General features: G+C 40.7%; 1 protein-coding gene and 1 long non-coding RNA gene across 2 annotated transcripts in view; one reads left to right on the top strand and one right to left on the bottom strand.

Annotated features, from left to right (window-relative positions):
* Positions 1-10,801, top strand: part of FBXO36 (F-box protein 36) — a 28,253-nt gene extending 17,452 nt beyond the window's left edge. The window contains exons 3-4 of the mRNA XM_083503732.1: positions 7,527-7,699; positions 9,230-10,801. Coding sequence (XP_083359858.1) covers positions 7,527-7,699; positions 9,230-9,421 — 365 coding nt within the window. The 3' untranslated portion in view covers positions 9,422-10,801. The remainder of the gene's footprint in view (positions 1-7,526; positions 7,700-9,229) is intronic.
* The window catches only part of LOC310707104, a 213,695-nt gene continuing 210,874 nt past the window's right edge, over positions 10,075-12,895 (bottom strand). The window contains exon 2 of the long non-coding RNA XR_014526340.1: positions 10,075-11,499. This is a non-coding gene — a long non-coding RNA (uncharacterized lncRNA). The remainder of the gene's footprint in view (positions 11,500-12,895) is intronic.

The raw sequence follows: 12,895 nt of genomic DNA on the forward strand, positions 1-12,895 counted from the left end.
ATTGTGCTTCAACAAAGCTTGTGTAACATGTTAATATTCCCTATTCAATCAAAACGAAGACTTCCCCCTTAAGGCAGCATCTTAATCCCAAGAAATATTAAATATTTGTCTTCCTATGAGTGTAGGGTGCAATTCTCCAAAATCTTCCAGTCCGGCACAGTCCTTACTCCTGAACACGGCATGGCAATAAGGATTTGATGAGTTGTGCTCCAGTACTGGAAACAGCCAGAAACTCATAAAACAAGGTAGCTATGCTTGACAGAGACATCTTTTTCTTCCATCATAGTTTTCCATTGCCTTTTCTTGCATATAAGCTCAGGCAGGAACATAATCCAATGCAACTGAGAAACAGAATCAGGATGCATCGCCCGTATCCATAGCTACCACAACAGGGAGCCCAATCAGGAGTGATAAAAACACCAAGAAGAGCTGGGAAGCATTCCCTGTCGCACCCATGTTCCCCATCATTGTTGATCCGATGATCCTGAACCAAAGGCTTAGCGGGGTAACAGCCTGTGTATTTATGATATTTCCTGGAGTGGTTGGCGCTGGGATCTTGGGAAATTGACAGTCATCTTCAACAACACCTACTTCCTGGAACTGGCCATTACAAGGAGAAAGAGGAAGAGAATGTGATTGGTTTGTTCCCCTCGGAACCGCCGGCGACTACAACTCCCCATTCAACATATCAAAAACACCAAATAAAACAACCCAGAATAAAACATTACTAAAGAAAGTCAAATATAAAGTATACAAGCAAAGCAACATAATTAACAGGAAACAAAAATATTATCTTAAACATTTCAAAAGAAGACAGTACTAAAAGAAGTCAAATATAAAATGCACATTTAAAATTGCATAATTAACAAGAAAATAGCATATTATCATAAGCATAGAGCAAACCTGCTGTTGCTGCCACCAATGGTGGATGGCAGTTCATGGTAGACGGCGGTTGTGGAAGCTCAGGCTCAATGACCTCGGACTGCACTAAGAGGCAGCCAAGATGATATCTGCTCTCTTCAACAGCCTCAGCTTTTGTAGGCCCCACCCTCTCAGACCAGGTGAAAAAAGGCTTGCAAGGCAAGGAGCAGGTCTTCCAGGACTCACAGCCAAGATGGTCTCCTGGTCCCAAGCCGAATAGGGTTTGCAATCCAATACCAACACCTTGAATGGGCAGCCAGTACAATTCTGTCAATAGTAACATACCACGATGGCAATATTCTGCCCCAGTGAGCAGATGAGCTGCCACATTCTGAACTAGTAGCTTTCAGATTAAGCTCACATAGAGCACTTTGCAGTCATCCAATCCAGTTGTTACAAGTGTGTGGATGGCAATGATCAAGCTATCCCCATCCAGAAACAGCCATTGATTACCTTACCAGCTGAAGCTGGTAAAAAGCAATCCTAGCAACTGATGTCACCCAGACCTCTAGTGACAGAGATAGATCCGGTAACACACCCATTCTACAAGCCTGTTCTTTCATATGCAAAGGAGGGTGGGGCAGCAAATTAAAAACCACACAAGACAAGCTGTCGTTTGAACATATGTCAGCCAAATCCCGACTTGTTCAGCAAATGATGGCTTAGTGTTACATAGGAACCACACCAGTTTGTATACTGCATTTGAACGTTATGTGTGTTCAAGTTAGCACTATACTTTTGGTTTAGGAAAGTGAGTTTAGTGTTGTTTTTAATTTTACATTTTTAACCCTCAGTGTTAAAATTACTGATAAAACCGGTAATCGCTACTAAGGAAGTTAACTGCATATTGCAACCCAGCATTATATTCAAAATCATATCAGATTTACCCTTCCACTGTAATGAATCATTTTGGAATAGTTCTACCATATGGATGGTGAGTCTGCACATAGAACGTCACCTGTTTTTACACAAAGGTCATCGGACAGTGACCTACGAATACCACCTCCATCAGAAGTGAGGCTTACATCTACAAGAGAGAGGGTAGTTACAGACTGCCCTCCCTAGGGAGATATACCTGGCATCAACTTGTATATTCTTTCAGTACCAGGAAAACCATTATTTCAGGCATTTGAAAACATTTTTATTGACTTTCAATTTTTTCGCTATTAATTGCTCTTTATTCCTTCCATTTGCTTTTCATTTTTGTAAACTGCGTTGCAGTCATTGGTAAAGGCGAACATATAAATGTTTAAGATAATATCTGACAGCTATTCAAGTAATTGGGATAGATAGATCATTATGGACCAACCTTTGGGGCATTTGTGCCATACAGAATATTTTTTCAGATAGCACCTATAGCACTAGAGACTGTGCTTTGCATGCAAAAGATTCCCGGTTTAAATCCTGGCATCTTCAGCTGAAAGGATCAGGTAGCAGGGCTAAAACAGGCTTCTTATGTGAGCCCTTGGCTTTCTGCTGCTGATTGGAATAGACAGTGCTGTGTTGAAAACAGTCTGGTTCAGTGTAAGGCAGCCTCATAATCCACTCTCCTGTGTCCTGTGCTTTAGGGTAGTCTTGTTTGATGTGTATTAAGTCATGAGCAGGCAACAGAAACTCACTGGTCAGGAAGGAAGGAGTACTTTAGAGCCTAATTGGGTAAGACCCCACTCCCAAAGCAATCAGCTTTCAGGCTCTCTGGAAGTATGGGTTGCCAATTGAGGAAGCTAAAGGCAGTAGAGCAGTCCAAGGCAGGCACAGGTCACCATCCAGAAGTAGGAAGTGTAGGCCAGGGCAGGTTCCAAAGGCAGCAATGACGCAAGTGGCCTCATCCTGTACAACAAGGCAGGAGTTTGGGTTCTGGAAGGCAGCAGAAGAGAGCAGGGACTTGGTTTGGTTTCAGGAATCTGTAGCACAACTATCCTGTGACAAATCAGGCCTTAGCTTGAAAATATATATCTTGCAACCGCAAATAATTAGACATGTTTTTTTCTGTGTTGCCTCCTTGCAGTAATGAACTACAGGCAGAAAATCTAACAGAAATTCAGTCCGGACACAGTTTAGGGAGAAATGATCATAGTCGGCATGATCACTCCACACAGTTTGACAGAGAGGCTTCTGTGGGGATCAATCTGGAGTCAACTGCCAAAAGATTTCTCCAGCAGAACTGAGACATGTATGATGAGTTCAGAAAATGGATTGGGATATGGATATACAGTGGTACCTTGGGTTACATACGCTTCAGGTTACATACGCTTCAGGTTACAGACGCTGCTAACCCAGAAATAGTACCTCGGGTTAAGAACTTTGCTTCAGGATGAGAACAGAAATCGTGCTCCAGCAGTGCGGCAGCAGCAGGAGGCCCCATTAGCTAAAGTGGTGTTTCAGGTTAAGAACAGTTTCAGGTTAAAAACGGACCTCCGGAAATAATTAAGTACTTAACCCAAGGTACCACTGTATAGCCAGCAGGAGTAGTAGTCCAGGAAAAAGACTAGACTGGAAAGAGCAGAAGGCACAAGGCAACAGGGAGTAGTGAGGTCCGAAGGTTTTTCTGAAACCAGTCTGACAGGAGGCTTCTTCAGAAAATACCATTCCTTGCAAGCCGTGCCTTAGGGAGCAAGCGTATGCTCAAGAAGCTGGCATAAATCAATCTGGTATAAATTTACACCGGAACCAAACTCTTTTCAGGAGCAAGACTATGGCCAGGTGAGCCAGCCATAGCCTGTCAGAAGGAAAATAAGATTACAGGATAGAGTTTGACTTAAACTACCCTTTTTGTCAAGTCACATGACTGAGCTGACAGTTAGGATCCAGCTTAAGCCCCCACCCCTTCTTGGGAACTTACACTGGCCTTGGCTCAGCTGGCTGAGCCCCAGCTGATCCAGGATAGGCAAGTTATACTGGCATACTTTTGGCTGAACTCAACTGTGGTGGGAAGCTCCCAGCTCAGCCAGAAATTCACTGCATCCCATCAGATCCTGCCATAGAATTGCCTCTTTGTCCATGTTGTACAGTTGACAGAAGGCCACAGCCATGAATTAAGGTTCTGAATAAAAAATTAACCAGCCCTGCTTTTTTCTATTTCTTTTGAATCTCTCCCAGCTTAGGAAGCTTTATGTCTAAATATCTGTGGAAACTGAGAAGGGAATTTATGGATTTGTGTACAAGGTTATGACAGGGTTAATAAATGGAGCTGGAGATAGTATTTACATGAGCTGTTGATAGATGAAGATTTTATTCCAACTCTGTGGCACAAAGTACTGAATATACAACATTCCATAACCATTTAGCTAATTTTATCTCTAGTTTTTAAAGTTATTAATTAACATTTGACTTGCCTCTCAGTAGTTGGTATACATGATATAGTTTTTATGTGTCTTATAATGCAAGAAGACGTTCCCAAATGCGCTGTTGTAAAATGTTTGTTCCTCAAGGAAAGATAAAATAAAATAAATTAATTTTGTCAGTAAAACATTAAGCCGGTCATTATCCTACGTAGGTACTTCCAGCTGTTAGTAGAAAGCTTATGATACAAACCATTTTAAATAATCAGGAACTGATAATGGTTTTTAAATGCTCATAATAGCATTTAAACATCACACAGAGAGAAGCAACCAAGTTCAGCAGCAGTCATGCACTTGCCAATTTATGCCTGGTTTCAGGGCATTGTCATGCTATTTAATTTGATTTTGCATTTGATAATCTGCCTACAAGCCTTGGGAAATTCGTGATTCTCTACACGTCAGCATTCTAGTAACATTTAGGCAGCTGTGTGTTTTGTTTGTGGTTTTAATTTGATATACTGGTGTGTTTTCAGTAAGTTAGTGCAAAATATATTTTAAAAGGGGTGCAGCCTTCCTCCTCAGCAGAAGGAGTCCTTCCATCAGAAGAAGGGAACCTTCAGCCTGACAAATTGCTATTCATCCAGGTATCTTACGATGGCAGCTTTAAGATAGCAACCGGATGATTAAACTATTTATAATAAAGATAATCTTGGAAAAATTGATCATATGAGCAAATTTTGTACCATAGAGTGCAATCCTATGCATAAGAAAGATATGTTACTGGTGGATTAAACTCTGTGAGTTGCACTGTATCCTTGAATCTCAAACTGGGCTGGATCTCTAAATGGATATTATCTTAGCTGGATTCAACCCATGGGCTTTTCCGTCCAATAGAGACTTTTGGCTCCATAGAAGGCTTTTTTCAAAAAATAATTGCTGTGTGTGTACTAGACAGCATCTTAAAAAGCAGAGACATCACCTTGCCAACAAAGGCCTGTATAGCTAAAGCTATGGTTTTCCCAGTAGCGATGTATGGAAGTGAGAGCTGGACCATAAAGAAGGCTGATTGCCGAAGAACTGATGCTTTTGAATTATGGTGCTGGAGGAGACTCTTGAGAGTCCTATGGACTGCAAGAAGATCAAACCTATCCATTCTGAAGGAAATCAGCCCTGAGTCCAGGATCTGGAAGGACAGATCCTGAAGCTAAGGCTGCAATACTTTGGCCACCTCATGAGAAGAGAAGACTCCCTGGAAAAGACCCTGATGTTGGGAAAGATTAAGGGCACAAGGAGAAGGGGACGACAGAGGACGAGATGGTTGGACAGTGTTCTCAAAGCTACCAACATGAGTCTGACCAAAAACTGCGGGAGGCAGTTGAAGACAGAAGTGCCTGGCGTGCTCTGGTCCATGGGGTCACGAAGAGTTGGACACGACTAAACAACAATAAGTGTGTACATGTGAATTTGTGTGCATGGGTTGGCCCATCCATGAGGCAGGCTGAGGCAACCACCTTGGGTGGTAGAATGCCAAGAGGATGCACCCTCAAAGGCCCACCCTGCTGCCTCTTCCAACAGCAGAGAAGTGCCAGAGGAAGCAGCGGCAGCTTCCAACAAGATCTCACACCTTCTGTGAGTTCTCTGCAAGATCTCGAGATCTCACCACAACCTGCTTCTGCCACTTTGCAGGTGCTGCCACACAACCCAGGTAAAGGAGACTTCATTGGGGCAGCAACTTCCTGCTTCAACTCTAGTAGCAAAACAGGGTGCACCAACCATGGTTTATGGTACCAGTGTTGGCAATGAGAAAATCGGCCTTCAGTCTAAAAAAGATTCCCTGTTCGTGTGTATTATATCGTATAATAATAATGCCCCCCCTTTTGCTGGCAAGGACAGTACAAAACAGGAAAAGGTGGGTGGGTAAGAGAGAAAGAGGGACGCCACACCCATTTTTTATTTTAGTTCTGCCCAATATGGACTTTGATTCCGCCTACCACTGGCTCTGCCCCCAGTTCTTGCTGGCATGCTGCTCCCAATAGATTACCCAAAGAAAGGTGGCGCTCAGCCAAAAAAGGGTCCCTCACCTTTGACCTAATTGATCACTAGCTCTTGACAAAGACAACAGGATACCCCTGCAAAGCCCACTATATGTTGATACTTAGAGTTTATATCTTTTTATCATGATTATCAAAAAATCTGATTAACTGAGCGTGATGTTTTATGGCTAATAGCTGTTTGTAGTATTTGTCTACCTGTTTTTACAGTTGCCTATGCAGGTAGCTGTCCTGTGACAGCTTTCTTTTGAGAGTCCTGAATTTGTTGCCAGTAATTGCACTGGTAACTATGACTCGAGAACAGAGGTCAGTAACTAAAGATTTCGTTTATTAGTTAGTGCCAACAAATGAAATTCAGAGCTCTTCCATCTCTTTGTCCTTGTTGCCATCTATTATTGAGGAGAAATATCGCTGTATCAAAAAAGCAAGCAAGCTATCATTTTTGCACAATTGTAGCCGTACACAGTAGCAAGTATAATTTGGTTCCAGTTTATTAGATTCCAGGACACAATGGAAAACTTGCCTTTCACGTACAAAGATGAACATAGATTGTCTATGTGAGATAATGTTTGTGAAGCACTTGGAGACTATACAGTGAAATAAAAATGCCAAGTAGTTTTTTAATTGTTTTATTACATATTACAGTAATAATTCTTATACATTATAGGTTTACAGTATCATCTAGTTATCCAAAACTAGTGTTGAATATGAATAGTTGCACTTGCCCTGAAATACAGTCTTTCTCGGAATTTACAGGAAGCATATTGCCAGTCTAACTAAGGAGGAAGACCAGAATGTGTGGGTAATGGATATTAAACTGTCTTATCCATTCTTTTCAACTATAAAATTGATGCCAGGTTGAGTTGTGCAGCTTCACTTATTAGCAAACTTGAACTGTGAGATTTAAGTGAGTAAAATACACTAATGTGTGTATTTTAATTCTCATGTAAGTTCAGCAGCTCAAATAATTCCAGTGGCCTACCATGCAACGATGATTTGAAGGGTTGCACCACACTGAAACATTACCATTTGATGTTTACTATTAATCTCAGATAGTAGTTTAATTCAGTTTTTCAAGGTTGGAACTAACAACTTCAAACGTATTCTTTCCATACTGAAAATTGGTGGGTTTTATGATGTGTGGTTTAATACATACTTCCTAACCTTTACGGTTTCTAGCATGGTAAAACATATTATATTTAGCAGTACATTTAGAAGAATGGTTGATCCTTTGGAACATAGTATAAATCTTGTTTTTTGTTTTTTAACACAGTTCAAATAGCCATCGTGTTTGGAGGAGATACTCTGGATCATATCTTCAACATGTGCCGGGGGAATTATGATTTCTTAGTGCGACTTCCTGATCCATTGCTTTTGTACATCATGTCCTATTTGGATCTTGAAGATATTGCCAGACTTTCTCAAGTATCTCACAGATTTGAAACGGTAAAAAAGAAGAGAAAGCAATATTTTAAATATGTTCACTTGCAGTTTAGCTTCAACAAAGACGAGTGCCTTCAGTTAGTGTCTGTCTAATGATTGTCCAGTCATGATGAATTACCAAAAAGTACCAAAGAGTGCTAGTTATTGCATGAGCATGTAAATAAACATTTTGAGGGACTGGGGATATAGATTCTCTGGGCTCCTAGGGTGAAAAAGCTAACTCACGATGTGGTCAGCTTTATTAAACTGAGTTCATCCAGGAAAGTGCACTGCCATACAGTATACTTTATCTTAATACAGTTAGGTAGCCGTGTTGGTCTGACTCAGTCGAAATGAATTAAAAAGTTAAAAAATTGTCCAGTAGAACCTTAGAGACCAACGAAGTTTGTTCTGGGTATAAGCTTTTGTGTGCATGCACATTTCTTCAGATAAATGCACACAGAAGCTTATACCCAGAACAAACTTCGTTGGTCTCTAAGGTGCTACTGGACAATTTTTTGATTTTTTTATTTATTTCGACTTTATCTTAATATTTATGCTTGACCCTTCTCTAGACACCCGTTCCTGCGCCCTTCCTGCATCAGACCTCTGTGCCTTAAACATCCATCTCTTGAAGACAAACTTCATTGTATCTCTAGCTGTCGTAAGATTTTGTTATCCTGCTAGATGAGATGTAATACATAATCAGAAATTTATTGCCTCCCTCGATTATTTTTCACAGCACGTGACAATTTCACTAAAACGACTGCACATGCTTGCACATGACTGACTTAAACAAAACACCACCAGAGGGAGCTAATGCCTAATGCAAAAGAGAAATTCAAGCCAGGGCATAGTTTTCTTGTATCGTTTGGGAGCCATATAATCTTTCCGCAGATTAATTACCTGATGTATGCATGTTTAAATAAGAAAACATTGGGCAGCCCCAAGTATCTGGGATTCTATATTTCATTCTGCAATCTGAAACCATTACAGCAGATTTGTGGTGCGGGACATGATGGCAGAGTAGTTCTTTCTGTAGATTATTTTAATATGTCATATTTCATTTACAAAGTGCAATTCCAATCCATAATTTGGTTAAATGAAAAAGTGAGATTTACTTTGTAATTCTGTATATGCCTACTCTGAAGTCAGGAAGTGGCAAATGCTAACACTGAGGCATAGACAAAGGCGATTCAATCCATCTGTGGTGGCAGCACAGCAAAGCAAAGAAAAAACGCATTGAGTAAAGTAGCAGAATATTCCCATGCAATAATTATGTGTTTTAAAATGCAAGGGCATTGTAGCGTGAAAGAATCTGTAGATGGTTCAATCCAAAGTAGGAAATACTATGTACTGTAATTAACAACACTATAGAAAGTTAAGGTAATGCAATATCCAGGCATTCATTTCTTTGGAAAAGCTCCCATCATTACTGTAAATCAAACAGCCAGCAGTAATTCAAATATTTGTTCTCCTTCAAATAACTGTATTTTTAAAATGACACTTGTCTAATGTTTAAGGCTAATACGTTTTTGTTTCTTTTGCAAATAGTTATGCAACTCGGATAAACTATGGGAAATGATTGTACAAAATTTATCGGGCAGAATTACCTCAGAAATGAGATCTCTGGCACACGAGGTGGGCTGGAAGCAGTTCTTCTTCACTAACAAGATTCAACTGCAGCTCCAACTCAGAAGAAGGAGGCAGATGCAAACTGAATCATCAGATAGCCTGTCAGATTAAAGGAGCACTTTTCCTAGCTGGCGGTAACAACTCTAATGTGTGTATTTGTTCCCTAAATGTCTTGCTTTGTTTTTTGGGGAAAAGAAATTCAGCTGCAGGTATAAAATTAATGTGGGTCCTGCCTTGATGAACACTCATTATGAAGGTGTGCAAGGACAACTTTTTTGCTTCGTTATTTCATTTGTTTTCATTGGGTAAAAAACTTCGTGAGGTTCATTCAGTTACAGCACATTTGTTTTCATCACTCCCCTGTTTTTGCATTGTCTTTATTTTGCTTTTTCTTAGGGGCTGGTCATGGAAGCCACTTCTTTGTAGCCTGCAATTTATTTTTCCAGAAAGACCTAGGCATAGTCCAGGGAATTTGATGGTGGTAAGGGTAGTATTAGCTGCCACAAAAACGATGAAGGCGCCCACCCCACCCCTGGGCCTGGGTGCAATTTTCCTTTAAAAATGCATTGAAATGACACAACATCCAGGGTATTCTGGGGAAATAAAATGGCAGCTACCAGGAGGAAGCTGCTTAAAGAAACTGATGTTTCCTGTAGCTGCAACTTAATTCACAAATAAATAATTCCCTTTCATTTTGTAAGATATGAAACATCTATACATAGTTTGAGGGACCTGATGAACTACAGTATGACTTTTTTTTAAAAAAAGGGTTGAATACTCTGTAAATATTTCTGAAGGCTATTCTATTTTTAATAGCCAAATGTTAAACCCACTTTTTAAGAAAAGCATAAAGAACTGCATGGTCTGGAACAATGACACTGCTCCCCCACTTTCCATCCTAAAACAGGAATATCCACTTGCAAGTCCAGAAAAGTATTATTTGCTCCAACCATGGCTACAGCTTTCAAGCTACCACTAATGTTTACAAAGGACATGCAATGTTGTTACTTGGTGTTGTAATACTTTTAAGACTATCCTAATATTCAGCTGAAAACAAGATTAATATGGTTTGGTGACTTTCTTTATCTGCCTTCTGCTCCAGTGTTTATGATACAGTTCAAAATGATATATAGTACATTTTCTGTTTTGCCATATTTTATAAAATGTGCCACTCAAAATTTAGGCCTTACAAGTATTTCACCTTCAGTTTGGCAGAGAAATAATTAACTTTTTTTCAATAATGTTCAGGTTTGCTTATGTCCTTAAACATAATTTGCTTACGGTATGCTTAATGACTTGATTTCCTTGATTTTAGAAACAGTTGAAAATTAAGTGTTAGAGTCTAAATCTTGTCTTAAATGATCAGTAAGGGTTTTTTGCAGTACATTTTAAAATACTGTGAAAATATTAAGTATTATTATAGAACACTTACAGTCAAAATGTGTCTTGAATGAAAAATATTTTAAAATAAATGTATAAATAACGTGAAAACGTTTTCCTGTGCTTAGTGTCGTTCTGAAACTGATTATTTTTTTCTGAACTGTGTTTTAATCTGCTAATGTTACACCACAGATTTTCATTATTGCTTGACGTAAACTGAAGGGTTCTTATGTAATTCAAGTATAATCATACGTACGTATGTATAAACTTTTGGAATTGAAGCCTAAAGGGTGCAGCTCTCCCCTAGTGACAGCGCAGGAAGCCAAGCTCTGGCAAATGCCACTCACCTAAGAGCCCAGGCCCCCGCCCCATCGCCTAGTAGTTGTGCTGGTACCACTGAAACTACTGCAGCCAGTCTGGCCAGTCACAACACTTCCAGCACCTTTTCCCTCTGAAAATGAGGGACAAACCTTGCTAGCAACTGCTGTGACTGCTCCAACCAGTGGCTAACGAATGATGCAACTGACTTCCATTTTAATATTCAGCTGTTGGTGTCAGATTTTTTTTAAAAAAGGCTAGAGTTACAGACCATCGTGATCCTTCTTCAGTCCTTAATCACACTTCTGATCTAAAGTTGAACCAGTTGTCCATTCTTGTTTCTAATGCAATCTGGATTATCTCTATAGTTGTCCCTAGTAGGGTGATCGTGCCGCTGTATGATTGGGAGCCAGTGTGGTGTAGTGGTTAAGAGCGGCAGTCTCGTAATCTGGGGAACCAGGTTCGCGTCTCCGCTCCTCCACATACAGCTGCTGGGTGGCCTTGGGCTAGTCACACTTATCTGAAGTCTCTCAGCCCCACTCACCTCACAGAGTGTTTGTTGTGGGGGAGGAAGGGAAAGGAGAATGTTAGCCGCTTTGAGACTCTTTTGGGTAGTGATAAAGTGGGATATCAAATCCAAACTCTTCTTTTGCAGCGCTGTGGGGTTGAGGATTGTGCTGCAAGTTACTAAAAAGTTTCATTATCATATAAATGTGCTATATAAATGTATATGACACAGAAAATACATTTTAGTAAGTATGGTAAAATGCTACTAACAATAATGTGAATAAATAGAAAAATGAATTACAGTTCAAAGCAATAAACATCCGCTTTTCATATAATTAAATTTGTGAGACGTCTCCATAAAATTACCAGTAGCATTCCAGCAACAAAACAAAAGCTGTCATTGAAGTACATGTTATCATCATTTTCCTTTTACAGTACTACATTTTCTTAAGATTCCAGCGTTGCACTTACATATTTAAACAAGAATTTAATTTACACAAAAATAAGCACCCTTAATAAAATAGTTGAAAGATAAATGATTGCAAAGCACCAAACATTAGGCTGCTTCACATACTTCCCTGGCCAGAAATAACCTTTTGTACCAGAAATCATCCCTGTTCACCACATCCAAAGGAACATGTTCTGCAGGAGACCCATATATCTGTATCCTGATGGTGCAGTCCTACATCCCACAACATTGATGGCTCGGGTTAGGATGCACCAGTCTTCCACCAGTGGAGAATGTCCCTAATGGAGGTGGCTCTGCTGCAGTGGAATACCCACCTCCAGCCCAGTAGGCAGTAAGCTATCATCAGCAGCAGCCAGCAGAAAGCTCCCAAAGTAGGGCATTATGGCGCCAGATCCAATCCCCCCCACAAAAGGCTGGATCCAAAAGCCAATGGAGAATTAGCTGCTCAGTTCCTCCAACCCCCCATTATGATTGCTCTGTGGTTTGTGTTCCCTTTCCTCATTTTGAAAGGGAAGAATAGTGCAAATTCCATCTCCATGTGTAATGCCCATGCTATTCGTTACCTTAGGTCAGTGGTTCTCAGAGTGTAGCACAGACTTCATTTGGCTCGTGAAAGGCCTGGTAAAGCGGGGAGGCAATGTTCCAAAGAGGGGCTGAATTCTGAAAAAATGGGTGAATTACCGTATTTTTCGCCCTATAGGGCGCACTTATTTTGGGGGGGGGGGAATAAAGGGAAAACAATTTACCCCCCCCCAAGCTTGCCAGGCTGGGGGCGGGGGAAGCCCGAGCTTCCCCAGCCCCCAGAACGGGTCCGGGAGCGATGGCGAGGTTACTGCTATCCGAAGCCCGGGGAGCGCGGCGTTGTAGCCCGCTGCGCACCCCGGGCTTAGGGCAGCTATCCGCAAGCCTGC

Source organism: Podarcis liolepis, assembly GCF_965112155.1.
Source record: "Podarcis liolepis genome assembly, chromosome: 5".
NCBI lineage: Eukaryota > Metazoa > Chordata > Lepidosauria > Squamata > Lacertidae > Podarcis > Podarcis liolepis.